The following is a 27,187-nucleotide window of genomic DNA, read 5'->3' as shown; positions in this document are numbered from 1 at the left end:
AGCTGAATATAGTGTATAAGGAATGGCATTTTATTAGAAATAGCCAATGTGCACAACGCTTTTTATCTATTAATACTGAAAGAAAAATACCAATATGCAAAGCTTTGTGATATTACTTTAAAATTTTAGGGGATGTCAATCTTTTTAAACAACTGATGTTTATAAAACAAGATTCACACATTTTATGTGTAAACAGTACACCAAGTATTTGGATACAAAAAGTATTTATTTTATAAACTTTATATTTAAAATAGAATTTTAATCTGTCCACTCACAAAACCTAATTTAAAACATGATACATTTTATCTCTCTAGCTGACTTTAGAATGTCACTGTTTTACAAACATTACTCAATTTCTAATTGTTTTATAGTTAAGAACCTATACTAAAGTTTGTATTTTATCAGAAAAACATTTCCCTTTAATCTTAAAAGAGTGCTTTTTTAAATGAAGGCACCAACAAGAACTACTTTCAGATGGTACAGAATTTCTTATTTCTTGAAGACTCTGTGGTTGACCACTTCTTCATTAGTTACCTGCAGCAAGACACCTTCCTGCCAAAGGAAAAAAAAAGTATCTGAAGAAGTTTATCATGTTTGTTGAAAGAACCTAAATAACTTCAGTGGTGGTCTAGGATCAAAGACGACTCATTCGTGAAATACAGAATATGCCCTGATTATCACATTCCTGAAAAGGCAATAAAGCCAGGTGATCAAACTGAAAACAATTAGTTTATGAAATAAATTTCAGCAACCAACCTACATCTCTCCTATATGGTAGGGCACATTTAAACCCAGCTATTACTATTGGATACATTCAAGATTACAACGTAGACAGATACTTTCCTCTTAAACTATTATCTTGTAAACCTGTTCAACCTTTTTGCCCTACCTCATTCTTTATCCTGATAAGTGAAAACTAGAACCATATTAAGTAACAGAAGACCCAATGTCTTTATTTTAACCCCTAGTACGCTTAAAATGCTTGATCCAAGAAATGTGAATACACAGGGTGTAATGATGGGAAATTTCATGATTTATTGAACTTGCAGCCTAACTTTACCTACCATTTTACTACCAACACCACTGAAGGAACCAAGAAAAGCTTTATTAATGATCACTTGGCTTGCCTCAGCTGTTGAAATGAAGCACTTTACAGTCTTTGTGGCAGCAGAATATACTTGTCCATGGTTCATATCATTGCTAAAATTCCAGCAGGGAAAAAAATGATATGTTAAGCACCTAAATCTTCATGGAGGGGGAAGGGATGGGAAAGAAGGAAAAGGGAAAAAAAAACAACCAAAATAATTTAAATGACAGATTGGAAAACAGGGTTTATAAAATTATTCTTTGAGTTTATAAATTGTTAAACTCAATTTATAGCTATGTTAAAACTACGTAAGAATCACTATACTGAAATAGACCATTGAAGAGTATTAGTTTATCTTTTGGGGAGGAAAATTAAGAAAGGAAAAGTAAATAAGATCTTACCTACAGAAGTTTAACTGAAGCTTAGAACTATTTTGCTCTACACCCTCAGCTTTCGTTGGCATCCTTATAAACTACTGTAGTTAAAGCTTTGTAGAAACAGCACAGTTTCTTAAGACTGGCTGAACTTAGTAGCCGTCAAGAGTTCTCTTGTACTAGACCTGTGTCCCTGAAGAGTACCTCGCTGGGGTTATTTCCTTTCCTTTCATTGAAGAAGCAGCATCTAAAAGATCTAAAAAGGTGTTTCTCCTTGCAGAGATATCCCTTAAGTTATCTAGATAATTTAATCCTGATGAATTGCAGACAACACACTTATATCTGACCAGCATTTATCTTACACAAATATAACAACAACTTTGCAATGGACCTTAATTATACTACCCACTCCTTAACTTATTTAAAATAAAAAGTCTATAATTACACAATTTCCTTTAGAATTATTTTATTAAATCATAAATGTACAACAGCTTCTTAACTCTACACACGCACTTAAATTTTTTTAAAGGAAAACGTTATGTCTTATTACACCATGATCCTGGCTAATAGCTTTTCAAAACTTTGAGAAAAATCTTAAAAAAGGTTTCACATGTCACCTGAAACTTACAAATTTAACATTATCAAAGAAGGAATGCTTCTACACTCTTACAAAGACCACTAGAAAGAAACAACAATTAAAAAGCTAAGAAACTGTCTCAAAGGCATTTTTTTTTTTTTTTACAATCCTTCCTCCACAGTAAGGTAATGTTATTAAATAATCCAATCCATTCACAAAATGGCTCTCTGCATCTGCTCTGGTGTCTTCTGCCATATCACTGCATATTTATGCATGACTGAGATAAGAGTTTCCTTAACATTGTTATTTCGATAACCTGAAGCTGTTCTGTTACCTCTGGGCTCTCATCCTCTCCTATTTATACAGTGAAGCCTGTTTCAACAGAAGTAAAGAGTAAAAAAAAAATAGGTTATGAAATTATCCATCTAACCAGATTTTAAGGAAAGATAACATGATCCTAAAAAGCTTTTACTCCTGCAGCTAGGTCTCCCAAGACAATAATAATTGTAAAACTAAAAAGCTACTTACCCATGGCAAATAGGAAGAAGCTCAATATCGGCTCCTTCCTCCATAACCCCCACTTCCTCCACTGCCTCCTGGACCATAGTTTCCTAGAAATTTAAAGAAACGAGAAATAGTTTACTTTCATCCCCCATGATCAACTTACCTACTTGATTCTATTCTTTAACTATCCACCCCTAAAAATAAGCACATTATAACCAATTATTTGTTTCTAAGCTAATCATTTAGAAAATAAATTTTCAGGCTCACAGATATTACCACTTTCTTTAAATTTGAAGACATTTTACTGTCGCTGGCTTTTTTTTTTTTGGTATGCTGTACGACTGGGGTCACATTTCATTCTTTTTTCATGTGAGTATCCCATTATTGCAGCACCATTTGTTGAATTTTTGTTATATGCATGAGCTGAGAATTGAGCCTGGGTCTCCTGCGTGGCAGGTGGGAATTCTACTATTGGACTACTTTTGCACCCCTGGCGCAATTCTTTTAGATGGCCATCTATCACCTAGCACACCTCTTGGCAAGGGATTTAAAAAAACAAAGCACAAAAGGAATAGGTAATCTGTTTAGTCCTACTGAAAACTAGTACAGTCTGACGTTAACAATTGTTAGAAGTATTTCTGGAGGAATTTCACAAAATTTATTTCAGTAATATTCTAAACAATAGGAATCATTACTCAAATAAAATATACTAATCATGCCATCTTTGAGTCATAAAGCATAATGCCTTTAATGACACAAAAATTCAAAAATTAATTTTTAGTTATAAATTACCTCCACCATATGGTCCCCCCATGTTCCTGCTACCACCAAAGTTTCCACTCTTCATTGGACCATAGTTAGAAGGTTGCTGATTATAATTTCCAAAATCATTGTAATTTCCACTTCCATAATTTCCTGTAAAAAAAATTGGAATACCAGTTTGCATAATGGATCTCAGAACAATACAACTGAAAACCAAAATACTGACACATTCTGAGTATTTAGGACAAAATATCCCACAAAGACAAATCAGAAAAAAATGCCAAACACCTATCTACAATTCTACAATGTTTAAAGGCAACTAGTGACAACATTGAAATGAAAAGGCTCAACTTTTAAGTCATTAATTCCAATTCAAATTCCCACATAAAGGTTTCAGGTGAATTTATTACCTCCTCCATAGTTGTCATAACCACCTCCGTAGCCCCCACCCTGGTTGCCATATCCAGGTCCTCCACCACCATATCCTCCTCTTCCTCCTCCATAACCAGGGCTACCTCCAAAATTGCCACCTATTATAAAATAAGCCTTTAAGTAATTACTTAATATTTTTAATACCATTTGAACTGTCTTATCATACCCATTCCCTGCGTTCCAAAATACACACTTTATTAAGTAAAATGTCCATCCTGTAAAATCTCCTCTAGTGTAAGCCTCAAGGGCACAATGCCTATCCTTGGGGTATGGGGTGTCTACCCACAACCAATTACAGAGATTATCTATATACCCCCAAGGAAACAGCTGTCCCTGAAACCAGAGATATTAAGTGTCTCTCCTGAAAGCACCTTAAAAGTGTATTGTGGGCAAGAGTCGTGGGGAAAGAGTAGCCCTGATGGTCATTGGAAAAAAGCCGCAATTCTTCCACTGGAACAGAAGATTTTAAGTTCCCAATTCTTATCTCCCTATGAATTACCATGTCTCTTCAATAATGTGCTCAATACCCTCTTCTTTCTACTGAGTAGAAATGGGGGGAGGACCAGAAATTAGCAAACTTTTATGTAATTCTCAAATTAAGACTGGTACAACTAAAATTACTTGCAACAAAGTATTAAGAACTTGGCTTTCTCAAAAAAAAAAAAAAAACTAAACTAAAATTTGAATTTCAAAGCAAGGTTGGAATAGTGAAATGTAGGAAGGAATAACTTACACATAGTCATGCTAATGAGTGGCAAAACCAGGTCTCTCTAGACTCAGATTTTGAATGTCTTTACTTTAGGAAACCTGTTAGCATGTATCAACCTTTTCTGTACAACAAAACTGCTGTGCCTAACACTATTTGCACCTGACAGAATTGGCACCTGTTCAGAAATGTATGGGAGGCCAGGCCAGCACACCTGTATTTTTAGATGTTTGCACACCTGTATTTTTAGATGTTTTTAAGATTATTTTTTGGGAAGTTGTCCTGAGGGATTCATCATCTAGGAAAGCACAATAATTACTGTTATGTATTATAACCCCCTGAACATGGTGATTTGAGTCATATCCTTTGTTCCACTGTGAGAAATGCACAGTATAAAGATAACACACCCAGGTCCAATTCTTTTGACTGACAAGATAGCATCTTTAAGTAACAATTCAGAATTTACCCATTATGATTTTACAGAACTATACTAACACCAACTAGGTGAAGTTTCCTTACGAGATATAACAGCTGAAATGCAAAACAATTATGTAAGAAAAGCCAAACTGAACCACTATCACCTAAGCCCTGGACATGTATAAATGATAAAATGCAACACTGAAAATTTTAATATGTTCACATCAACTAGAAGACACGTGCAATGATTAAGTTACATAAATCAAACTGTACAAGAAACTGACCTCCAGGTCCTCCTCCATACCCATTATAACCATCTCCAAATCCACGACCACTTCCATATCCATCTGTCAAATGAGAACAGGATTGATTATGCTGCCTCCTAACTCAATTTCTAACATCCCCTCACTCCCACATTCTCTATTAATACATGTGGATAATTAGGAACCAATCTCCAGAAGATGGTGACATTACATTTCTTAGTTTACTCATTAAAATAAACATACAAAATCACGTAATACAATTATCAAGACAACTGCGTCAATTTGTTTTGAATTAAGTGACTACATATTTATACAGAGGAATGACACTAGATGGGGCCATTCCATCTAGTTTGATATCCCATTACCTATTTCAGGTAAATACATACATCTGAAGCTCACAACAAAAATTTTAGAATTAAAGACATTTAGCCTACAAGAAAGCGTCTGCTAATTTCATCCACTACTCAGGAGCACAAGCACCCCATAATTTTTAGGCTGCTGCAACATCATTCTTACTCTTCTGAAACTGAAGCCCACAGAATGACCTCTGCTAATTGATCCTTGATTATAAATACACGGTTATGCTATTAATTCCTCATCTTATTTAAAAAAACAAAAAACCTGCCAAGTCAGAGGAAATCACCAAAATGCAACCTATTTAAAAGTTCTTAGGGACTTCTTAATATGAGGTTGTTTTCCAGATTGTAATCAGAAGCTAATCATTTTTTCTTCAATCAACTACATTCATCATTTCAATCCCTAAAACTTACCAGATCCTCCTCTAAAGTTACTTCCTGGTCCTGGTCCAAAATTTCCACCACCACCACGTGAATCTCCAAAACCAAAGTTACCTACAACAAATGCCTGGTTAGTTAACAAATTCTTATACAAAAACTCAAAACAAATAAGAAAAACAATTTGAAAGTACCTCCTCTTCCACTCCTAGAACTTTGGACTTCCTGCATTTCTTGTCGAGACAAAGCCTTTCTTACTTCTGCATTATGACCATTGATGGTATGGTATTTTTGCACTGCAATGAAAAGTTCATACTCCAGTAAGTACGCATATAATAGTGACCAAGTTAAGAATTACTCTAATAAAGAAATAGATGTCAACATACCCGAACTATCAAGGCTAGTGCCTCACAGATACTTACATACAATTTTGTCAACAGGATCGTGGTCATCAAAAGTAACAAAGCCAAAGCCTCTTTTCTTTCCAGACTGCCTATCAGTAATTATTTCAATGGTATCAATTTTTCCGTATTCCTCAAAGTAATCTCTAAGGTGATGTTCCTCAGTATCTTCTTTAATTCCACCAACAAACAGCTTCTTCACAGTTACGTGAGCCCCTGGTTTTCCAGATTCCTAAAGCAGTGTGTATATATATATATTTTAAAAAGTATTTAAAAACCCCACAAGAAGGATAGGAGGTACGCTACCTGGTACGTATTTGGCTTATAACCTGTAATAACATGACAATTAAAACAATAACTTACAAAGACTCTAGACTTTTGAAAAATAGCCCAGGAGGGAAAGACTGAGGAACCTACTAGCATAGTTTTAATAAGGGAAAAACCCTGATATAACAAACTTAGTTCTTTGAAAAATTACATTCTGGTCTTCAGTGGCACAGCATTTTTCCTTCACATATACTGCTCACCTCTCTTGCTACAGCACGTTTGGGCTCAACCACTCTCCCATCAATTGAATGAGGTCTTGCAGCCATTGCAGCATCAACCTCAGCCATGGATGAAAAAGTTACAAAACCAAATCCTCTTGATCTTTTACTTGCAGGATCTCTCATCACCTTCAAATGCAAACAGGAAATATTAGCATTAAAACTCATTACATGCATTATTATAAACCTACTAAAAACACTTTTTTAATGATCCACTTAACATCTCTAACATCAGTTAAAAGGTTAGTATCTGTAGGCATACTTTCAGTTTCACATACCACACAGTCTGTAAGTTTTCCCCATTGCTCATAGTAGTTCCTCAAACTTTCTTCTGTGGTTTCAAAACTTAAGCCACCAATAAAGAGTTTACGGAATTGTTCCTTTTCTCTCTGCAAAGGAAAACACCATTTCAATTTTTATTTACATTTTCTCTTTGTATGCAGGAAATTAAATTCTTAAATATGAGGTGACCTGCTGGCAGAGTACCTTTTTCCTCTCCAAAGGAACAGTTTCTAAAGTTTTCTGGGGGGAAAAAAAAAACTTACATCAAATTTAAACCATATGTTAAACTGCAAATTAGCTGTGCTACACCAAAATTATTGCCTCAGCTGAACTACACAGTTTTAAGTTATTAATTCTTGATCTAAATTTACTTCACATTATTTTAAACAAATTTAACATCACTTAATTTTTAAACTTTCTAGGGAGATAAGTAATTTTATTCTGTGGTCACTGACTTAAAGGGTTCTTACCAAAATTTCATTCAATCCTATATCCAAAAACACAAAAATCAGCTTTTAAATACTCAATTAGCTAGACGTTTTTAGAAAGCATTAAAATAACTGGTTTCTTACAACCTGTAATTTATATTTCAATATTCTGTATCTAAAGAAATATATCTCCCTTAAGTGCCCCCTCTAGTGGTGATTCGAATGTATTAACCAAAGACACTAGGTAAGAAAGATGAGATGCAGCTTCCTAAGGTAAACTCTTAAAATAAAAAATTGGGGGGTAAAAGTTGTTAACAAATACAAAAATAGCCTTTTCTAAGTAAAGCAGGTTAACTTTTTCACTGTTCTCTAAAACTTAAGTGTAACATATTGATTTTTGAGGACACCATTACATTTGATTTTTAGATGACAAACAATCCAAATGCTACTCAGCTAACAACCACACAGTAAAATATTCACCAGTATTAACCTCATATTAAAAAAAGCACCACAAATGTTTAACTGACCACTGTGATTATTTAGCAGTTACGTATTTATACCATAATTTATTTTACTTCACTGTTCATTAAAAAAACAAAATTTAGGCATTCTCAATTTAGTGGCTATCTGGAAAACTTACACAGCATTAATAAACGTCTCGAATTTTCCAAGTTAAAAGGAAAAAATTCAGAGCTAAGATCTAGAATCTGCAAACCAGCAAACTAATATGCTGAATTTAACAACCATTTATTTTGGGCGTCAAGTTAAGGAACTATAGTTTAAAGGTAAATAGGTTTAAAACCAGAACAGATCATCATGTCCAGAACCAACTGTAATAAAACTATTAATACAATCTACAAAGACTAACTTTGAATACAAGAAATATTCGATTTCCAGAAGAGTATCATTATTCTCTATACCATAGTTCTACGGACGTTTCTCTCTGCATAATATCCTCTCAACTGCTCAAGGGAGAATACAGTGGTAAGAGTCAACCAGTCAGGATTTTTTTTTCCTGCATGGGTAAGTTTTCAAAAACCTAAAAATTCATCTAACTACTACGAGACATTTAAAAAAAAAAACACTGTTAAGGCAGTTGTTTGGTGCATTTAATATTTGAAGTCAAGCTAATTTAATCCTGAATGTCAGCATCTTTAAACCCAACAAATCACAGATTAAATAAAACTACATCTACAATAATTCTTACAAATCACTAACAAAAGGCAAAAACTTATTACTTACCTCAAGTTTTTCCAAACTTACCCGATGTCCACTCTATCGATTATAAACAAAATTATTTTATAAATATACTTTAGGGTCGAAATAACCAGGTAGGACCCCACCCCCTTTGCTTGAGACCTTAATGCTCATCAAAGTCATTATCAACCACGATTGCAGACAAATTAAAAAAAAGTAAAGTTCAAACATATAGCTACCCAGGCCTTAAACAGTTTTATTCATAGCAATACACGCATTAAGGACCGAGTCACGTTTTAACCAGTGTTCAACACTAAAAAACAAAAACATTTTTATTACTTTGGTCTTAATTATTGGCTTATCACGTGTGAAGCTCCATGTTTTTGCCAACAAAAATTAAACCATCCCAGTATAAGCGTTTATTTAAAATATTAATTCTATAATTTAAAAGAATCCTTCAGGATAAGATTTTGCTATTGATATTCTCCCCCATCCCAAAGTAATATCCTTCCCCTGCCACCCTCGCTGTAGTTCGTAATCTGCGTCCTCCAAATTTTGCTTTTGTACTTCTAAAGTTTCCTGCGACCTCACCGCACTTTTAATCGCTTCAGATCCAGATAAAACCGTTATTCAAAGAAACACGGGCTCGAAAACTTGAAATGGTTTCTTTGTAATATGGCTCGCCTTAAACCCGGTCCAAGGCGCTTCACCTTCTGTTAAACCGTATGAAGCAAGCCCGGCGAGCGCCACCCCCCACCCCCACTCCAGCCGTGTGGTTTCGGAACGTAATGGCGCCATTTCATCGAAGGGAAGGAAGAGAGCCTTTAACGAGGTGCGCAAGGACTTTAAAGATCCAAGCTCACAGAACACTCGGAATCCACCTCGAAACAATACGAAAATAGCCCGGGAGAAAAAACAAACAGTTAACTATTCCCATTATTCGATAGAGGATTCAAACTAGCAGAACTAACAGAGTTAAAAGAAAACCGTTGCGAGATAGGAGAGAGATGAAAATGGCGGACGCCAAATCCGGTTCCCCGGAGAGGGGGAGGGGAAGCTCCGCAGGCTCACTCACGAGGGCCCCAAGGCCGCCGAAAAGCTCAAACGCGGAAACGCTAGAACCCCCAAATGAGCGTGTTTTTAAAAAAGATAATTCCCGCCTCCGCGCCTCACTTTCCACCGAAAAAGGACTGCGTTTCCCATGTAAAAATTCTCCATCCCCCACCCCCGGTAAAAGGAAATGGCGCCGGGAGGCTAAGGGTGGGGAAGACGTTGTACCACTAGGCCTCCGCCAACGAATCCCCTCAAACATATCTCCAGATCAACCCCTTCGGAAACGGCCAATTTTCACTAGCGCTCTTCCACGGAGGCGCGTGGCCGACTTCCAGTGAGGCGCCAACGGCCTCGCCATGCCCTTTCCAATAACTCATTGATTTCAAACCCGTTACCTCCATCGCGGACTCAGTCGCTTCAGCCCGATTTCCCGCAGCCGAGCGAGATGAGAAAGATCTCCGCGGACGAACACGAACCGGACTCGTCCTGGCGCTGTTGTGAGAACTGCCGCTGCTCAGGAAACAACGCCGCTAGGAACACCTCCGCACCGGCCCGAGCGCTGCTGCTACTGCCGCTAGAGCTGCTGCCGCCGCTTTTCTAGAACCTTCCCTCCGACTAACGCGTCTTCCCTTACGTCAGGCCGTTGCGTAAACGCCCTAACCGCCGCCAATGGCGGGAACGGTCCACGCAGGCCTTACGCTAAATGCGTATCCCTCCCCCCGTTTGCAGGAGTGGCTGTGCTTGACGTCATTTGCGTAAATGGGGACAGTGAGTTGCGGAACGCTCGAGTCCTACGTATCCCTTTCTCAGAATTGGGTCCCGCCCCCGCCTTAGCGCAGGGCAGGTGAGAAACGGTCGCGCAGTTTGAAATTAACGCTGTCGGGAGGAGCTTAATCCGCTGCCCTAAAGGGGTTCCCGCAGCAAGTTCTTTCATGAACCCGCCTCCCGGGGTTCTCCCGCCATAAATATGTTGGTTGTCTGCCCCTTTCGTTCTCCCTTTTCCACCCGAGAACTAACTCGGCTCCTTCCGGAAACACCCGAAGCGACTTCAAATCAAATTACTATTCACCCTCCACCGAGCTAACCCTGCCCGACGTCCTTGAAGCCGACTCCTGGGGTCTCGTAAAGGTCTTCCGACAGGGTGGTCAAAGATGGGCACTGTTTCTCACTTCCCCATTCCCCCTCCTCCCAACTTGTTCTCCACCCCCATCCCAGCGTCTAGATGTGACCACCCCCGGGGGCGAGGAAGTGGGCGGAGCCCGGCTTTGGCGCCAGCCGCAGCCGCCGCAGCGAAGCAGAAAAGCATTCACCGAGAAGACTCCGGCCACCGCCTTCGCCCCTCCTCCCCTCTCCCTCCGCCAAGCCGCGAACGGTGAGTGCCGCTGTCGCCGCCGCTTACCCCTCCCTTCCCCACCGCCGGCCCCCGGCTCCTGGCGGGCGCGGCGCTGATCCCCTCCCCCGGCGCGCGCGCACGTACGCACGCCCGCTCCCACCCCGCCCCTCGCGGCCGCCTAGCGTGGGCGGTGCCGCTCCCCCCCATCCCCCGGCGGCCCCGCGCGCAGCTCTCCAGCCCCCTCCCCCTCGGATGTGGCTCGAGCTGGAGGCGCGCAGGGCTGGAGACGCTGCAGACCCGGGACCTGGAGCAGCTCGGAGGCGGTGAAGTCGGTGTCTTTATTTCTCTGTAGTTATGACTCGGTGGTGGTCCTTAAGATAGCACAATGCACCCCGAGCACCCTTCAGTCGCCTGCTCCCGCCGGACCCTTAGTCCGGGTCTAGTGCGAAGGAGTTGGGCGAGCGGAGGTTCCTCGGCGGGCCAGGCGTAGGGCCTGTGCCTGTAGTTAGTCGAGGGTACGAGACTGTCCTCCAGAGGGTGGAGAAACGTGGCGGCAGCCGCCGTATTTCTAGACAAAGCGCATTTCCTTTTCCCCTCCCCCAGCCCTGCTCCAGATGAGCAAGCAGCCCGCCACGCCAAGCCTGGTCGCAGCCTGGGCCTCCTGGGAAAGCGGCGCAGTTTCCACCCTCCGCGAGGCCTGGCAGCGCGCGCGGCCTGCTGGCCGGAGGCTGCGGCGGGCGCTCCTTTCGTGGCCACCGCGGCGGGAGGGGGGAGAGGGTGGCGCGGCCGGGTGGTGCAGTGCCCTTGAGCCCCAGCGCCGCGGCCTTTGTTTCTCCCCGCGGATGTGCTGACCACGAGGCCCGCGCTCTCGGGTGGGGGGGGCGGGGGTGCCCCAGGCTGCATTACTCTGGAATTAAGCCGGGAGACACCTGGGGCCAAGGGGGATCCGATGAATTTAGGAAAGCAATTTGTTTTTAAAAGTGACAGTAAATGGGAATGAACCTTCTCGGTGTGTTTTCTCTTTAGTTTTTAAACGAGTAATTGGAATAAGGGAGGGTTTTTCAAGAGAAATCAAGTTGGGATTCGATCAGAGGTTCTTTTGGACTGACAAGGTCTTGGGGAAAAATTCCACGTACTTTACCTATGTGGTTTTTTAGGTAATTGTGTTTGATTTTGAACAAGCGTTTGTCCTTTTTAAAAAGCTATGTATAGAACTGGTACATACGGGATTTAGATCAGAAATAAAATTAGTCCACCGTTTTTTTTTGGCCCGGGGAAAGCTCTATCTCAAGTACGAATATCCCCATTAAGGTCTTCTGAATCCACTTGGTTAGAATACTGATGTACTTTCAGACGTGTAATACTGATAATTTACATAAGCGCTCAGGTCTGCTTCTCTATGAATTTATATGTGTTTGATATGGGTACTAGCTACGTGGGGGTTAGAATCCAAACAGAACTTGTGTTTAGCTACCTTTTTTGTGTCATGCAAACTTCCTTTTAACTGTCATGCATTTTTCTAGTAATAGTTCTTCAAGTCTGCAATAAAAAATGGCCTCCAATAAAACTACATTGGTAAGTTCATGGAAACCTAAACTATGTAAGGATCTAACTCAAGTTTTTTTCCAGAAAATAATAACTTTGCCTCTCTGTGGTTGGGAAATTTGCATCCATATATCTCCCCCTTCACACCCCACCCCAGTATATTTCATGGAAAACTGGGAGCAAAAGCAAAATTATTATATTGAGACACTTAACTGGCTTGGTTTAATAGTTTTAATTCATTTAAATAAACCTCTCCTTAATTCTAGAGAATTTGGGAGGAGAGCACAGAATGAGTTTTGTGGAATATTTTTATCTTGAAATACATAAATTTACATAACATGGAAGAATACGTTAAAAGTAAAGGGAGCCTAAGCTGTAAAGCCATTGTGGATTGGCATAATGTTCCCTAGGTCACTGTACTTGAAGCCTAGAGAAATCAAGTATTTTCAGTCATACCCAATTTACAGAGTAGTTAACCCCAAAATAGAGCAAAAGCTGTTGAGTTTTTCAAATTACTTTGGTCACTGTCACATTTAAAACTTGCTTAAAATACACAAGGATCTTAAATCATTTCAGTGACTTTTTTTTTAAATGAACCAAATTATAATATTTCAGTAAGAAGAGAAAGCTAGTTCTGCTTGATTTTTTGAGGAATTACATTTTTCTTCACCTACAGTTTCTTAAACCGAAGTTTGCATACTTTGGCTTCATAAGAAGATTTTACAGATGTGTGCAAACTTATGTATATTCAGCTATGTCAGGTTACAAGTTTTTAAAGAACAACACTGGATTGATTACTCACGTAAAAATCACGAAATTCAAAGTTATGGGTCCTGCAGTTTTGAATTCTAACCCATTGCATTTATAATAATCTTAAGCTTATGAAGATGTTAACATTTAAATAAAGCAGAACATTTGGTTTTGGTCTATATATTCTCCCCTTGGGTTTCACACTAAAAAGGGCAAATTAATAATATTTAATTTCTGCCATCATTAAATTGGATGTTTCAGTCAGGTAGCCTCAGAAGGAACTTGAAATCTGAAATATAAAGCTTGTTTGCCAATGTCTGGAGCACATGGTTTTATGCAAAACCATGGATAGAAAAAAGCAGGAAGCATATTCTGTACCCCTCAGGATTGAGCTAGCCTTGAAATCCTGTAATCAGCAAACCAATGTAGATAATTGAATTGGCTTTACAGTCAACTGTATCTTTCATCAGATAAGTATTGATGAGAAAGGAACTAGCTGTCTGTGAGGCAGAAGAAGGCGGCGGCGTTGAGGAATAGAAATACAGAAAGCAAAGAAACATGCTCCCATTAAATCTATATTGCTTTTTGCTTGCAGTTTTATAGTCTACAGTGTTCATAATTTATTGGTATGTAAATATTTTGTCCTTTCATATAGCATCACAAATTGACTACTTTAAAAGTTTTTATCTAACTTTTCATTTGAATTTCATTAGTCTTGAGAGATATGTGTGCTGTAATTGAAATGGAAAACTGAGTAAATTGCTTGTAAATAATGAGAAATGTATTTTGGCTCCAAAATCCACCCTGTGCTTTAAAAAAAGTCTATTGGCTTAAGCCAGTTACATGTTTGTTTTAAAAGGTGAACTCCTGAAACGAGCTTATAAATGCTGTAATAGTAGGCATTTCGTCTGCTACCTTTTTTTAATCTTCTATGTGTACTTTATTTTCTGTATTTAGACATCCTTTTTATCTCTTAACCTTTTTATCTTCATAGAAAGTAGCTGCTTTGTTTTTCAGTGTCTAATAAAAGTTTTTGTGTATTCCAGTTTGCCTTTTTTGCTTTAGCCACTACCATTCTTATTTTTGTACTGTACAGAGGCAGAAAACTATTTGACAGTGCCAAATACTCAAGTCTTCTGATAGAATGTGAATACTTGACTTGGAACAGTATCCGCAAAGTCAGATGTTTGCTGTTTTTTGAAAAACTCAAAATGAATATAACATTAAGGTTATTTTTCCCCCTTAGTCTTTTCTAATTAACCATATAATTTTTGTTTTTTTTAATTGGCCCATTTTCATTGCTCCCATAACAAATCTGATATGATTTATGGGAAATAACTAGTTGAGTTTGCTCTCCTGCTTTCACTTAAATATTGTTATACCCAAAACAGTAACAGTTGTTTAAAATGAATTTGGTTGGCTACCAGTTTAGCAATTTAGACTTTTTCTCTTAAGGAACCGGAAAAGAAGAATTTTTCACCTTGGTTGACTGAAATGATTAGGGATTTTGACCACTTGAAGGGACAGCATTTTAGGTTTGTGCCAAGTGTTCAGGAAAATCTACAGAGATTCATCTTAACCTACTCATGGTCTCCATGGTTGACCCTGTAATTGATAAGCATAGTCAGGATTCTGAAATGAGGTTTTAAGTATTAAGGTGGTTTTGCCTTAATTTATAGTTTTTACCATGACGTTTTCTCTATATTATTTGAGGTTTTTAAAAAACACCTGTGTTGAGTGTAGTTTGAATTAGGAGAGGGGATCTTACTACTGTCATGAGGCTATGATTTAACAGTTCTCTGGATCACATGAGTAAGATAAGTGACTGCTACTTACTCTCCTTTTTATTCTCTAATACTTTCTAATTGTTTCTGTATTGTGGTTATAATGAGTGATAACTGATAAACTTGGTCTTATAGGCTGCATAGAGATAAGACTGGGAAAAGAAAGCATTTCCATATTGTGTTTTTTTATTATACCTTTTGGTGAAGGGTGGTGGGTGATAGGTTTGGGTTAAGCCAATGGTATTCAGCATTCCTTTATTTTATTATCTGTTGACTTTATCTTTTCAGAAGGTGTCTGCCCTGGCACATAGAAGTAAAAATTTATGTTCTGAATGCAACAATATTATAAGCAATTCAGCTTTTAAAATATACTCAGAATTCACAAACTAATAAGTTTCTTATATATCTCTTTTGTTTTGTTTTAGCAGAAAATGGGAAAGAAGCAGAATGGAAAGAGTAAAAAAGTAGAAGAGGCAGAACCTGAAGAATTTGTGGTGGAAAAAGTACTGGATCGACGTGTAGTAAATGGGAAGGTGGAGTATTTCCTGAAGTGGAAGGGATTTACAGAGTAAGAAACCTCAGTGCTTTTTATTGTATGTTTAGCTGGACTTCATGTGGTGTTTAAAATTTTTTTTTAGCCTGGGATCTTTTATCAGTTCTCCTTTTGGTTTCTTTAAATTTAAAGATACGTTTAATTCCAGGGTATCATGTTTGGGTCTATTTAAAAAGCCAAGTTCTTAGCCTGCTGTTGAAACCACCGATACATGAGACTAGTTCATTATTCTACTGAGTCATGTTCATAAAAATTGAATTCAGTTTCCGATGGAAGGCGTTTTAATGTGAGATAATAGTTGAAATGCCTAATCTACATTGTTCTCTACATACAGAGAACCTAGAAACCATTGAAGCCACACAATGTAGACAAGTCATCCTTCCACAGAACTGCCTATCATGATCCAGGTTTTGTACTACGTTTATTGTATCCTAATCTCTAAGAAGTGGAGCTTGAACATCTTTATAGTTCTTTTCTCATCTTCCTTTAAAAAATTGCTCTCATAACCACTTGTTACCTGTCTTGTGAATAGCTTAAATACAGAAAATGTATATTACATTAGTATTAATCTACCATGGTCAGTGACAAAGCAGTTTAATAATTAAAAATGGATGGGTGAAGATTGACAGGAATAATTTTTTCTGAGCATTGTGGAGATGAGGTGTATGATAGTCAAATACCTGTTATCTGCTACTTTTCCCACCCTTCATGTTTAAAGCTACCACCCTGTTACAGTTTGGGAACTATAGGTTGAGTAGAGGATTCAGGTATCCATTGAGACATTAAGAACTGTCTCTATGCCCAACCCATCAAAACGTTAGAAACTAACTCTTCTCTTTCTCCTCCCCAAACTGAAGACCACTGGTATTTATTGAGAATCTCCCATGTGTGATAAAATGTATTAGATAATATAGGAGACTGTAATGAAAAATGCCGACTACCTGCTAATTTAGGTTTGCCAACCTTGGGAGTTGTGGGATAACTGAGTAGTTGACTCCCAGACCCAGTTGTAAATGCCAGAGGATAATAGCACCTTTCCCACCATCCTTAAAAGGATTGATTTCATTTCATCTGCTTCCATAAAGGCTTTTTGGATTGGAATGCACAAAGTTAGCAAAGCTTATCACTAATTTAGGATATTCTTTTTAAGATTTGATGATTCTTATGCAATTTCTTTCCAGCCCTTGTGAAAAACAAATGGATTTTTTTATCAAGGTTCAGCAAACTTTTTGTCTATAGGAGCTTATAGTAAATATTTTGGACCTTGGGGACCATAGGTCTCCGTCAGAACTACTCAGCTCTGAGGATTTAGTATAAAAGCAGCCATAAATAATTTAGGCACTAAACAAATGAGTGTGGCTGTGTTTATGTATAACTTTATGGACACTAAAATTTTTTTTTCTTTGTCTTTTTTTTAAATACCAAAAAAATCACCAAATAAACGCACACATTCCTATTTTGATCATTCTGTTCTACATATATAATCAGTAATTCACAATATCACATAGTTGCATATTCATCATCATCATGATCATTTCTTGGAACATTTGCATCTATTCAGAAAAAGAAATAAAACGAAATCAGAAAAAAAAAGTTACACATACCATACCCCTTACCCCTCCTTTTCATTGATCACTAGCATTTTAAACTAAATTTATTGTAACATTTGTTCCCCCTATTTATTTTTATTCCATATGTTCTACTTTTCTATTGATAAGGTAGATAAAAGGAGCATCAGACACAAGGTTTTCACAATCACACAGTCATATTGTGAAAGCTGTATCATTATACAATCATTTTCAAGAAACATGGCTACTGGAAGACAGCTCTACATTTTCAGGCAGTTCCCTATAGCCTCTTCATTACATCTTGACTAACAAGGCGATATCTACTTAATGCGTAAGAATAACCTCCAGGATAACCTCTCAACTCTGTTTGGAATCTCTCAGACATTGACACTTTGTCTCATTTCACTCTTCCCCCTTTTGGTCCAGAAGGTTTTCTCAGTCCCTTGATGCTGAGTCTAAGCTCATTCTAAGATTTCTGTCCCACATTGCCAGGAAGGTCCACACCCCTGGGAATCATGTCCCACGTAGACAGGGGGAGGGTGGGTTTGCTTGTTGTGTTGCCTGGAGAGAGAGGCCACATCTGAGCAACAAAAGAGGTTCTCTTGGGGGTGACTTTTAGGCCTAATTTAAAGTAGGCTTGACCTATCCTTTGTGGGGTTAAGTTTCATATGAATAAACCCCAAGACTGGGGGCTCAGCCTATAGCTTTGGTTGTCCACACTGCTTGTGAGAATATCAAGAATTCAACTTGGGGAAGTTGAATTTTCCCCTGTTCTCACCATTCCCCGAAGGGGACTTTGCAAATACTTTTTTGTTCACTGATCAAATCACTCTGGGATTTATCCAGGCATCACTCTGGACAAACCAACAATAAGTCATACCCTACGCAAGGTCCCATGTATTTATGGTGTTCAATTAAGCTGGCTACATAAGTTATATTAGGAAATGCACTAGTCAAAATATAAATTTTGTACCAAACAAACATTTTTGCTTAGTCTCACACATAAGTTGAAATTCTAAAATATTAATTACCATCTATTTTTTCAGCACCCTGTAGTAATGACATTCCTTTGTTCTTCCTCATATAAAAACATTTTTTTAATTTTTACATTTATTCACTCATTATACACTCTAGGCATTCCTAGATTATACCATTTCAGTCTTTATTGTCTGTATTTCTTTTTGATTTCATTTGTGCCCCCAGCCTTCCTCCCTCTGTCATTCTCACATTCAGCTTCGTTCAGTGTTTTAACATAATTGTATTACAGTTAGGTAGTATTGTGCTGGACACTAAAATTTGAAGGTAATTTTCATTTTGATTTTCCCAACTATTTAAAAAAAAATAGCCTTAAGGCTGCAGACAGTAGGCTAGGTTTGGCTCCCAGGCCCTGATCTGCCACCCCCTACTTTATATCATTTCCAAATTTGAGCACCCAGGATAGACTGAAACCATTGTCTCACATTTGAGAATGCTTCAGTATTGGAGGCCTCAGCCCTAAATCTGATTTAGTAATTTGGGATGGTAGTCAGGAATCTATGTTTTCAGCAAGCACTGCCAGGGAGATTCCGAGGTGGGTCATCTGTGAAACTTGGAGAAGTACTAGCCATATTTGTTCTGTCAGAATCAGGTATCCACCTTTGGTTCAGTTGATTGAAAGATAGATTTCCCACTTAGTGTGAGGGGTATGAAAGTAGATGCTTTAAAAAGGAAATATACCTAGATTATGTAAGCTTTTAGAGCAGATACATTAAGTCCAGAGTGGTGATTTTTATTTCTGGATTTCAAGAGGCTGTTTTATAACTGATACTTAGAGATAAGAATGAAACTTACCAGGTTGGGGTTACAGTAATACAGAACACATAGGTAAAGAAGACAGTGTCTATATTTTAGAACTACACATACTCTTCAAGATCAAAGGAAGAAAGGTTTATTTGGTCTGGAACTGAAATTTTCAATAGCGCATAATCTAACTCAACCTACCTGTATAACTCATTTGAACAACTGAAACACAGGGAGCCCAGAATAAGGAAGAGGTCGTTTAATCCTGTATAGATTATTGTAAAGCTTGGATACATTCTAGAATATATTAAGCAGATAGTCATGAAGTATTGGTAAAGTTTCTTAAGGAATGAGAGAAAGAATATGAAACTATTAAACCTTACCATCAGGGATTCTCCTGATACTGTGTCAAATTTTAGGGACACCCAAATCAATAGGCCATATCCTCAATCTTGAGGCTTACTCTTGTGAAGCTTATGTTGGTAATGGGGAAGGTTAGACTATAGGCATGCCTAAGAGTTACTTCTGGGGGACCTCTGTTGTTGTTTGCTCAGATGTGGCCTCACTCTCCAAAGCCAAGTCTGCAAGTGAAATCATTGCCCTCCCTCCTGCATGAGACATGACATCCCATGGTGAAAGTCTCCCTGGTGACATGGGATATGACTCCCAGGGATGAATCCTGCCCTGGCACCATGGGATCAACAATTCCATCCTGAACAAAAGAGGGAAAAGAAGTGGAACTAATAAAGTATCAGTGGCAAAGACAGTTCAAATAGAGTCAGCCTACTCTGGAGGTTGCTGTTAGGCAAGCTTCGGATATTCCTTGCTACCTTTCATAACCTGCCATCCCTCAACCAGGACCATTCCAGCCGATCCTAAAGAACACCTAAGGCAATAAAAGATGCCACAAGGGTTCCATGCCCTACAGTAGTAACTTTCTAAAAAACTACAACCTCCAGATGGGTCCCTGGTGGGTAAGTCCTGAAACCTAGAGGGCCCAGCCTCTCCAGAACATCAGATAGTTCTATCTTCCAACCCCATATTGCGACAGACCCTTCCAGTATGAAAAATTTAGAACCGCCATAGCTCAAACACCCCTAAAGAGAGGGATGGAAAGATCAAAGGTGATGGAGGGGTTATACAATGAAGATAGGATTTAACAAATGAGTGTGAATGCTGAATCATTAAATTGATACCTTTTTTAGTCTCCAGTATCTTAGAGCAGCTAAAAGTAGAAACCTGAAGTTGTGGAATTGTAACCTGTGTCAAACTCTGAAATACGTTCTACAACTAATCGTGGTGCTATGTTTCAAAATTTATTGCTTTTTTGAATATATATGTTATCTTTCACAAAAAAAAAGAAGGAAAAAAAGTCGATTGTGATGATAAAAAAAAATTTAAGCCTTCTAGCCTCCTATTGATGGAGCAGCTCGAAGGAAAAAATCTGAGAGGATGGTATGGTAGCCCATGACACACTCTGGGATCTGTCCTGCAACTACTTATTGAAGGGTGCTTTGGAAACTATTGCTTTTTTATTTCTTTGCTTTGTGTGTATGTTACACTATACAGTGAAAAAAGCTGGAAAAAAGAAATATAGACATTCTCTCAAAAGAATGTAGGGTTATAAGAAGGAAGTGATTAGCATTTATAAGACAGAAAGCAGTTGTTTCAGCTATATATTAATAGGTCCAAATGATAGTGGTGAACCATGTTTAATTCAGTTTTTTTTTACTGAACACAGTGCTGACAATACTTGGGAGCCTGAAGAAAATTTAGATTGCCCAGAGTTAATTGAAGCATTTCTTAATTCTCAAAAAGCTGGTAAAGAAAAAGATGGTACAAAAAGAAAATCATTATCTGACAGTGAATCTGATGACAGCAAATCAAAGAAGAAAAGAGATGCTGTAAGTATTAAACCAAACTGACTTTTTGTAAAAGGTTGATAGGTTTGTTTCTTTATTTGTAGATTGATTTTTAAATACTCTTCAAGTATTTTTAAAAACTCAAATACTTTTTAAACACCATTTTTAAGTAGCTTTTTAAAAAACACTTCCTATTTAGGTCAAGAAGAATAGCATGGTTAGCCTACATTGTATAAACGTTCTAGTGCTATTTCAGGTAGATTCATGAATTTGATCCCTGATCACACCAATTTCCTGCAATCCAAGGCTAGCAGTCTTAAATAGAAGCAACAGTAAGATTGGATCATTGAGGTTCCTTATAGTACGAAGAGAATAGTCCACATAGCACATCTTGATTATAGACTTCTAGTGGCATTGACCACCAGGAAGTGCTTTGGCCTGTGATCTTTATTTTGGCAAAGTGTTTCCAAACAATTTGATTTTGAAGAAAGTAGCTTTTCATAATAAAAATTTGGTATGTTGGTTTGGATTGTAACACTGGGTTCATAGCATTTGTATTTTGATCCTGTCTTCACTAATATCTTTGTGGCTGTAGTCACATCACCTAACTCCTTTTTCCCTCAACACTAAGAGAGTTATACTTGATCTGCTTACTGGTGAGCATGACAATTTGGGAAAATGCTTTGGTGTTGAATACTGTAGGCTTCGGAACTCAACATTATACAGGTATTTTTATTTACTGGTAAGGACTTTGTACTTAAAATAGTTGCCATATGCCTTACAGATAGTACGTTACATCTTCATGGCACCTCTCTTAACTTTGTACGTATTAATTCCCATTTTTGTAGATGTGAACACCAGAAGTTAGCCACAAATTTAGTTTTGAATGTTTTAGCAGCCAAAGCGAAAATATAGTGTTGAGAATCAGTGTCCATAATGTGAAAAATAAATCACACACTAAGCAGCAGAAGTATGACTTTGCCAGTCATTGTTCTTAGTAACTTAACTTGCATATTTCATAAATCTATGAGATATTTTATAGGTAATGAACCTGAACAAAAAGTGAATGATTTGACAAAATTCAGACACCTAGTAAGGATAACAACCATCATTCTAATCCAGACATTCTGACTCCAGAGCTTGGGTCATTGATAGTATACTCTCCCTGGGAGGGAGAAAAAATTTGTTGATATCAGCAGTTCTCAAACGTTTTGGTCTCAGGACCTCTTCAAGATCTAGAAAATAATTGAGGATCCCAAAGAACTTTTGTTTATATGAGCTATAACTATCCATGTTAACTGTATTAGAAATTAAAATTGAGAAGTTTCCAGAGTATTTGTGTATTACTTCAATAAAGAGTAACAATTAAAAAAAATATATGATGCAAATTCATGGGGATAGAAAGTAGATTACAGGGTATCAGGGAATGGGGTGTTATGCTTAATGAGTGTACAGAATTCCTCTTTTTGGGTGATGCTGAAGTTTCGTTGTGATGATGGCCCAACATTGTGAGTGTAATTATTCCACTGATTTATATACTTGAAAGTGATTAAAATGGGACATACCACAATTAAAAAAAAGTTTTAACCTATCATGTTAAAAATAACATTTAAAATTTTTTTAAAATACACTTTTAAGATAAAATTTTATGAGAAAAGTGACACTTGTTTTATGTTTTTGCAAATCTTTTCAATGTGTGTCTACTTCTGCGTTTCATTTGCTGTAGTATATTGTTTTGGTTGAGGTTGGTGAAGATAATCCAGAGTCAGATGCATACATGGAAAAGTGAGGGGACCTTGCAGAACCATGAAAAGGTGTCTAGGATCACCATGGGTCTTTGGATCACACTTTGAGAGCCACTGGTTTATACTAAAACTAAATACTTGGTAAAGTTTCCTACAGTTTAAACTGACTATAATACTAATTAGTCTAAGTTAAAAGTTCTCATTATTTTGTTGTTTGTATTTTGTGTATGCTTTAAAAATAGGTAATTTAGACTCATTCTGTATATAACAAAAACAGATTAGAAGTTAGTATCCTTTTTGGTGTATAGGAAAAAAAAATGTATGCAAGCATTTATGTAAATACTTAGCATCTTTTAAACAGGCTGACAAACCAAGAGGCTTTGCAAGAGGTCTTGATCCTGAACGTATAATTGGTGCCACAGACAGCAGTGGAGAATTAATGTTTCTCATGAAATGGTAAGTTTGTAAGTGATAGCCATTATAATTTAAAGTTAGAAATAGGCTTTTTTTTTGGTGAAGTGTTACGTTAGGAAATGTTTATAGTTGCCACCATTAGGTAAAGTATAATCTGCAGAAAGGATGATTCTAGTTTCTTTTGCTAAAGATGTTTTTAAGCAGAAATAAGTAAACTATGACTTGTTTTTTAAAAACAAAATTTTATTGGAACAGTCAAAAATACCATAGTATCCTTTTGATTAGGCAATTAAATGCCTTCTATTTGATTGAAGTATTCTTTCTTAAATGTGCAGTTCTCGGTTGATGTAAGCAGTTTAGAATTTTAACTGAGTATTTTTTTCCTCGTGACAGGAAAGATTCAGATGAGGCAGACTTGGTGCTGGCCAAAGAGGCAAACATGAAGTGTCCTCAAATTGTAATTGCTTTTTATGAAGAGAGACTAACTTGGCATTCTTGTCCAGAAGATGAAGCTCAATAATTGTTTGGATTGCTTTTTATATATATTTATATATATATAAAACCTGGGTCTTGGTTTTTTGATTTATTAGTGTGAAGAATATTCTACTGGAAATCAAGTTTGATATGTTTGTTTTGAAGTAGTATTATTGGGGGAGTTAGGTATTTTGGGGGGTATTGGTTTTTGTTTTGTTTTTGCATCAATATCACTGGTTACTTTGAACAAATAAAAGCTTTCTGTAGTTGCATCATTTATCAGAAAAGAACATTTGATACCATGGTATATTATTTTCTTTGCATTAGAGAACAGCTTTTCTAAATGTGGGGAAATTTCCCGTAGTCTTTACTGAATCAGAACTTGTGTTTAGCCCCATACATGCCTAAGGAGACCATTCTGACCTTTCCGCGTTTTTTTTTGTGTGTGTGTATGTATGTGTGTGTATAAATACATATGTAATTTTTATTTTATTATTTTTTACATTCATCGAAAGCAAAACCATAAAAAAAGGCATTTCATAACCATGGATAAGTCCATGGTGGTTCTGTGATACCATCATTCTGAGTAAGAAATCACTTAAATTGAAAATTTTCCATAAGTCATAAACTTTCAAATCATACAGATGATTCGGTAATTAATTGGACAATTTAAATATAATACAAATAATTTATATAATTTGAAGCACCAGAGCAAAATCCATGTCTATGTCTTTAATCATATAAATGCAAAAATACTTGTGAAACTCTGAGAAGAAACTGCCATAACCAACCATCTCCCCACCCAAATGAGAAAACAAGGTAGTACTGTTTATTTTCATTAGTCAAACAAGGCAGAGTTAAAAGGCCAATTAAAGGTTCTTTCTAGAGAGCCATTGTTTTATGGAAAGTTGAAATCCCTGTGCTATATTGACTGAAAAGGTCATGCTTTATAGAGACTTAATCAGGTGGTTAAAGATGTTGCAATTTAAGACCTGTTGGCTTAAATGGGTAAACATTTGTAATCTAAACTGTTGACCTGCATGTTTTTTCTTTTCCCCCAACACATTCCTTACATGTAGGCTCAATCTTTTCAGTATTTGGGTTACTGGTTCAGCAGAAGCCAGAACAAACAATAACTTCATGGTAATTGAAATGTTATCCAACTGTATATTGTTTACTTTATTGTAAATACTGGTGAGCCGTGGTCAATAAATAGTTTTATATTCCTTTATGTGGTTAGACTTTTCTTTGTGTAAGTCTGATTGCTTTTTAAAGTAAGTATAAATAACATCCCCCTTACATACAAATACATTGAATTATTTTCATGTTCATAAATTGGATGATAAAACTATGTAGTATACTAGTATGTATCCTAAACCTTTGAGCTTTTGAGTTTTAAACTTAACTAGAATATTAGCTTCATGTGAGCCCCAACAGAAGTTTGCGTTATTAAAGTGAAATTTTGATCCTCATAATCTAGTTTGTTGTAGCTGCCCTCTAGAAAGCATTGAATTGTAACTATTTTGATAGGACTGATCTTGCTGTGGTAATAGGAACATTTTGCTGATTCCCAAAATCCATGCAGAAAAAGGGAGAGCGGTATGTCACCTCTGTCCATTTCTAAGTTCAACCTAGTTAAACATTCTCCACTCCTGATAGTCCTAGCATTGCTCTCAATAGTGGGTTTGCAGATGACATCAAACCTGTTCGTATCAGAAGTTGATTGCTTTATGGTTAAGTTTTAGTTTAGTAGGGGCATTTCTGGAAACTTGTCCATTAACAGTTCTGGAGGTCAGAAATTTAAAAATCTCACTGGACTAGTTGAGGTGTCAGTAGGGTTTGTTCCTTTCCCTTTTAGGAGGTCCTGGCGCCTAATTCCATATTTGAAGCCTGCAGCATTGCATATTCCAATCTCACTGCTTCTTTTGTCACAGCTCCTACGTTGGACATTCCTGCCTCCCTCTTACGAGGATGCTGCTATTATTTTAGGCCAACTTGCATATTCCAGGATAATCTTCCATCACAACGTCCTTAGTATTGTCACACCTGCAGAGTCCTTTTTGCTGCATAAGTAACATTAACCTGTTGTAGGAATCAGGATGTGGACATCTTTGAAGGGCCATTAGTTCTACCACAATTGTGTTATATGAAGATTAAGCACAAACCATTCTTCCATGTTCTTGAGTTTCTGAATCCTTAGCCATTAGCTGATGAAGAAAAGGCCTTTATTTATTTTCATATTTCTACCCTCTGCTTCATACATTTCAATACTTTTTTTTTTTTTTGACAAAAATGGGACTATGTCTTGCAACTCTCCTTTTCCCGCAAACTATCTTGGGCCATCTTCCCTGGTAAATTCATTTAAGACCTACTTCATTCTAACATACCTACTAACCAGTCAAGCCAAATTCCCTGAGTTGGAATCTGCTATTGCTTGATCTTGAACAAGTTACTTCACTCCTCTATGCCATAGTTTTCTCATCTATAAAACAGATAATTCTTAATGGGTTGCTGTAAGGGTGAGATGAGAAGTATATGTGAGGCACATAAGCAGTGTCATATTTAGTAGTCATAATGTGTTACCTGTTTTTTTTAATATTAATGCCATTTTATTGAGATGCATTCACATAGCATTTGAAGTAAACAATCACTGGCTCACAGTATCACAGGTGTGCATACATCACCATAATCAATTTTAGAACATTTTAATTATTCCAAAAAAGTAATAAACCCCAATCTTCCTATGCCTCTTATCCCCCTCTATTGTTGAACCATAGTATCAGTGTGGTACATTTGTTACTGTTGATGAAAGAAATTAAAATATTACTGTTAACTACTAGTCCGTACTTTGCAAGAGGTTCGTTTTTCCGATATAACTCCTTGTAGTAGTGTACATTTATTCTAGTTCATGAAAGAACTTTTTTTATATTTGTGGTAAATCACCGATATTCTCCACCACAAGATTCACTGTATTAAACACTCCCATGTTTTAACCTCCAACTTTCCTTCAGGTAATATACATGACTCAATTTCCCATTCCACCACATTCACACACCATTCAGTGCTGTTAATTATTTTCACAATAACTTGCTACTATCACCTCTATCCATTGTTCAACCTAAACATTCTGCACATATTAAGCAACCGCTCCCTATTCTTTAGCATCATTTTATGTTCTGATAACCTATATTCTATATTTTATATCTATGAGTTTAAGTGTAATCAGTTAATATATTGCATAGTGAGATCATGCAGTATTTGTGCTTTTATGTTTGTCTTAGTTCACTTAACATAATGTCCTCAAGGTTCATCCACATTGTCACATGCTTCAGGATTTCATTCCTTCTTACTGCTAAATAATAGTCAACTGTATGTATATGCCACATTTTGTTTATTCATTCATCTATTCATGGACACTTGGTTTGTTTCCAACTTTTGGCAATTGTGAATAATGTCGCTGGGAACATTGGATGTCTGTTCATATCCCTGCTTTCAGACCTGGATATATTCTGAGTGGCGTGATTGCCAATTCATAAGGCAACTTTATACTTAGCTTCCTGAGGAACTGGTAAACCATCCTCCACAGTGATTGTACCATTTTACATTCCCACCTGAAGT

The 27,187-nt window shown here is 37.3% G+C and overlaps 2 protein-coding genes across 13 annotated transcripts; one reads left to right on the top strand and one right to left on the bottom strand.

The window, feature by feature from the left end:
- Positions 1-207: 207 nt before the first annotated feature.
- HNRNPA2B1 (heterogeneous nuclear ribonucleoprotein A2/B1) lies at positions 208-10,943 on the bottom strand. 7 transcript variants are annotated; one of them, XR_013159578.1, is made up of 14 exons: positions 10,158-10,943; positions 7,289-7,324; positions 7,081-7,191; positions 6,785-6,931; positions 6,279-6,489; positions 6,051-6,152; positions 5,893-5,973; positions 5,144-5,206; positions 3,715-3,834; positions 3,335-3,457; positions 2,567-2,649; positions 1,489-1,717; positions 1,065-1,200; positions 208-552 (listed from the first exon to the last, which is right to left on the bottom strand). XR_013159578.1 is itself a non-coding variant. In XM_077121310.1 (12 exons), exons 1-11 carry the CDS (start codon positions 10,161-10,163, stop codon positions 2,588-2,590), a joined length of 1,062 nt encoding a protein of 353 aa, XP_076977425.1. In that variant the 5' UTR covers positions 10,164-10,943; the 3' UTR covers positions 208-552; positions 2,567-2,587. The 7 variants fall into 7 exon arrangements, 3 of the variants coding, with proteins under 3 accessions (XP_076977425.1, XP_076977403.1, XP_076977438.1); XR_013159581.1 differs by having other exon boundaries at positions 1,128-1,200; XR_013159576.1 differs by lacking the exon at positions 1,489-1,717.
- Positions 10,556-24,800, top strand: CBX3 (chromobox 3). Of its 6 annotated transcripts, none has more exons than XM_077121365.1 (7): positions 10,556-10,606; positions 10,978-11,134; positions 12,619-12,670; positions 15,603-15,742; positions 20,816-20,978; positions 23,043-23,137; positions 23,489-24,800. In XM_077121365.1, the coding sequence occupies exons 3-7, from the start codon at positions 12,647-12,649 to the stop codon at positions 23,613-23,615; spliced, it is 549 nt and encodes a 182-aa protein (XP_076977480.1). In that variant the 5' UTR covers positions 10,556-10,606; positions 10,978-11,134; positions 12,619-12,646; the 3' UTR covers positions 23,616-24,800. The 6 variants fall into 6 exon arrangements, with proteins under 6 accessions (XP_076977480.1, XP_076977462.1, XP_076977501.1 ...); XM_077121347.1 differs by having other exon boundaries at positions 15,600-15,742; XM_077121386.1 differs by lacking the exon at positions 12,619-12,670.
- Positions 24,801-27,187: the final 2,387 nt, after the last annotated feature.

Source organism: Tamandua tetradactyla, chromosome 1 (genome assembly GCF_023851605.1).
Source record: "Tamandua tetradactyla isolate mTamTet1 chromosome 1, mTamTet1.pri, whole genome shotgun sequence".
Taxonomy (NCBI): domain Eukaryota; kingdom Metazoa; phylum Chordata; class Mammalia; order Pilosa; family Myrmecophagidae; genus Tamandua; species Tamandua tetradactyla.
This window is presented reverse-complemented; position numbering and strand designations above follow the sequence as displayed.

What these genes read in the sequence shown, in the direction of transcription:
- HNRNPA2B1 (XM_077121310.1), bottom strand. An exon ending in TCCTGTTGACAAAATTGTAT is followed by an intron (nt 6,153 to 6,278) that starts GTAAGTATCTGT and finishes TTTTCATTGCAG; the next exon opens with TGCAAAAATACCATACCATC. An exon ending in TTCTAGGAGTGGAAGAGGAG is followed by an intron (nt 5,974 to 6,050) that starts GTACTTTCAAAT and finishes CATTTGTTGTAG; the next exon opens with GTAACTTTGGTTTTGGAGAT.
- CBX3 (XM_077121347.1), top strand. Translation starts at nt 12,647, where the DNA reads ATGGCCTCCAATAAAACTACATTG. An exon ending in CAAAGAAGAAAAGAGATGCT is followed by an intron (nt 20,979 to 23,042) that starts GTAAGTATTAAA and finishes TCTTTTAAACAG; the next exon opens with GCTGACAAACCAAGAGGCTT. An exon ending in TTAATGTTTCTCATGAAATG is followed by an intron (nt 23,138 to 23,488) that starts GTAAGTTTGTAA and finishes TCCTCGTGACAG; the next exon opens with GAAAGATTCAGATGAGGCAG.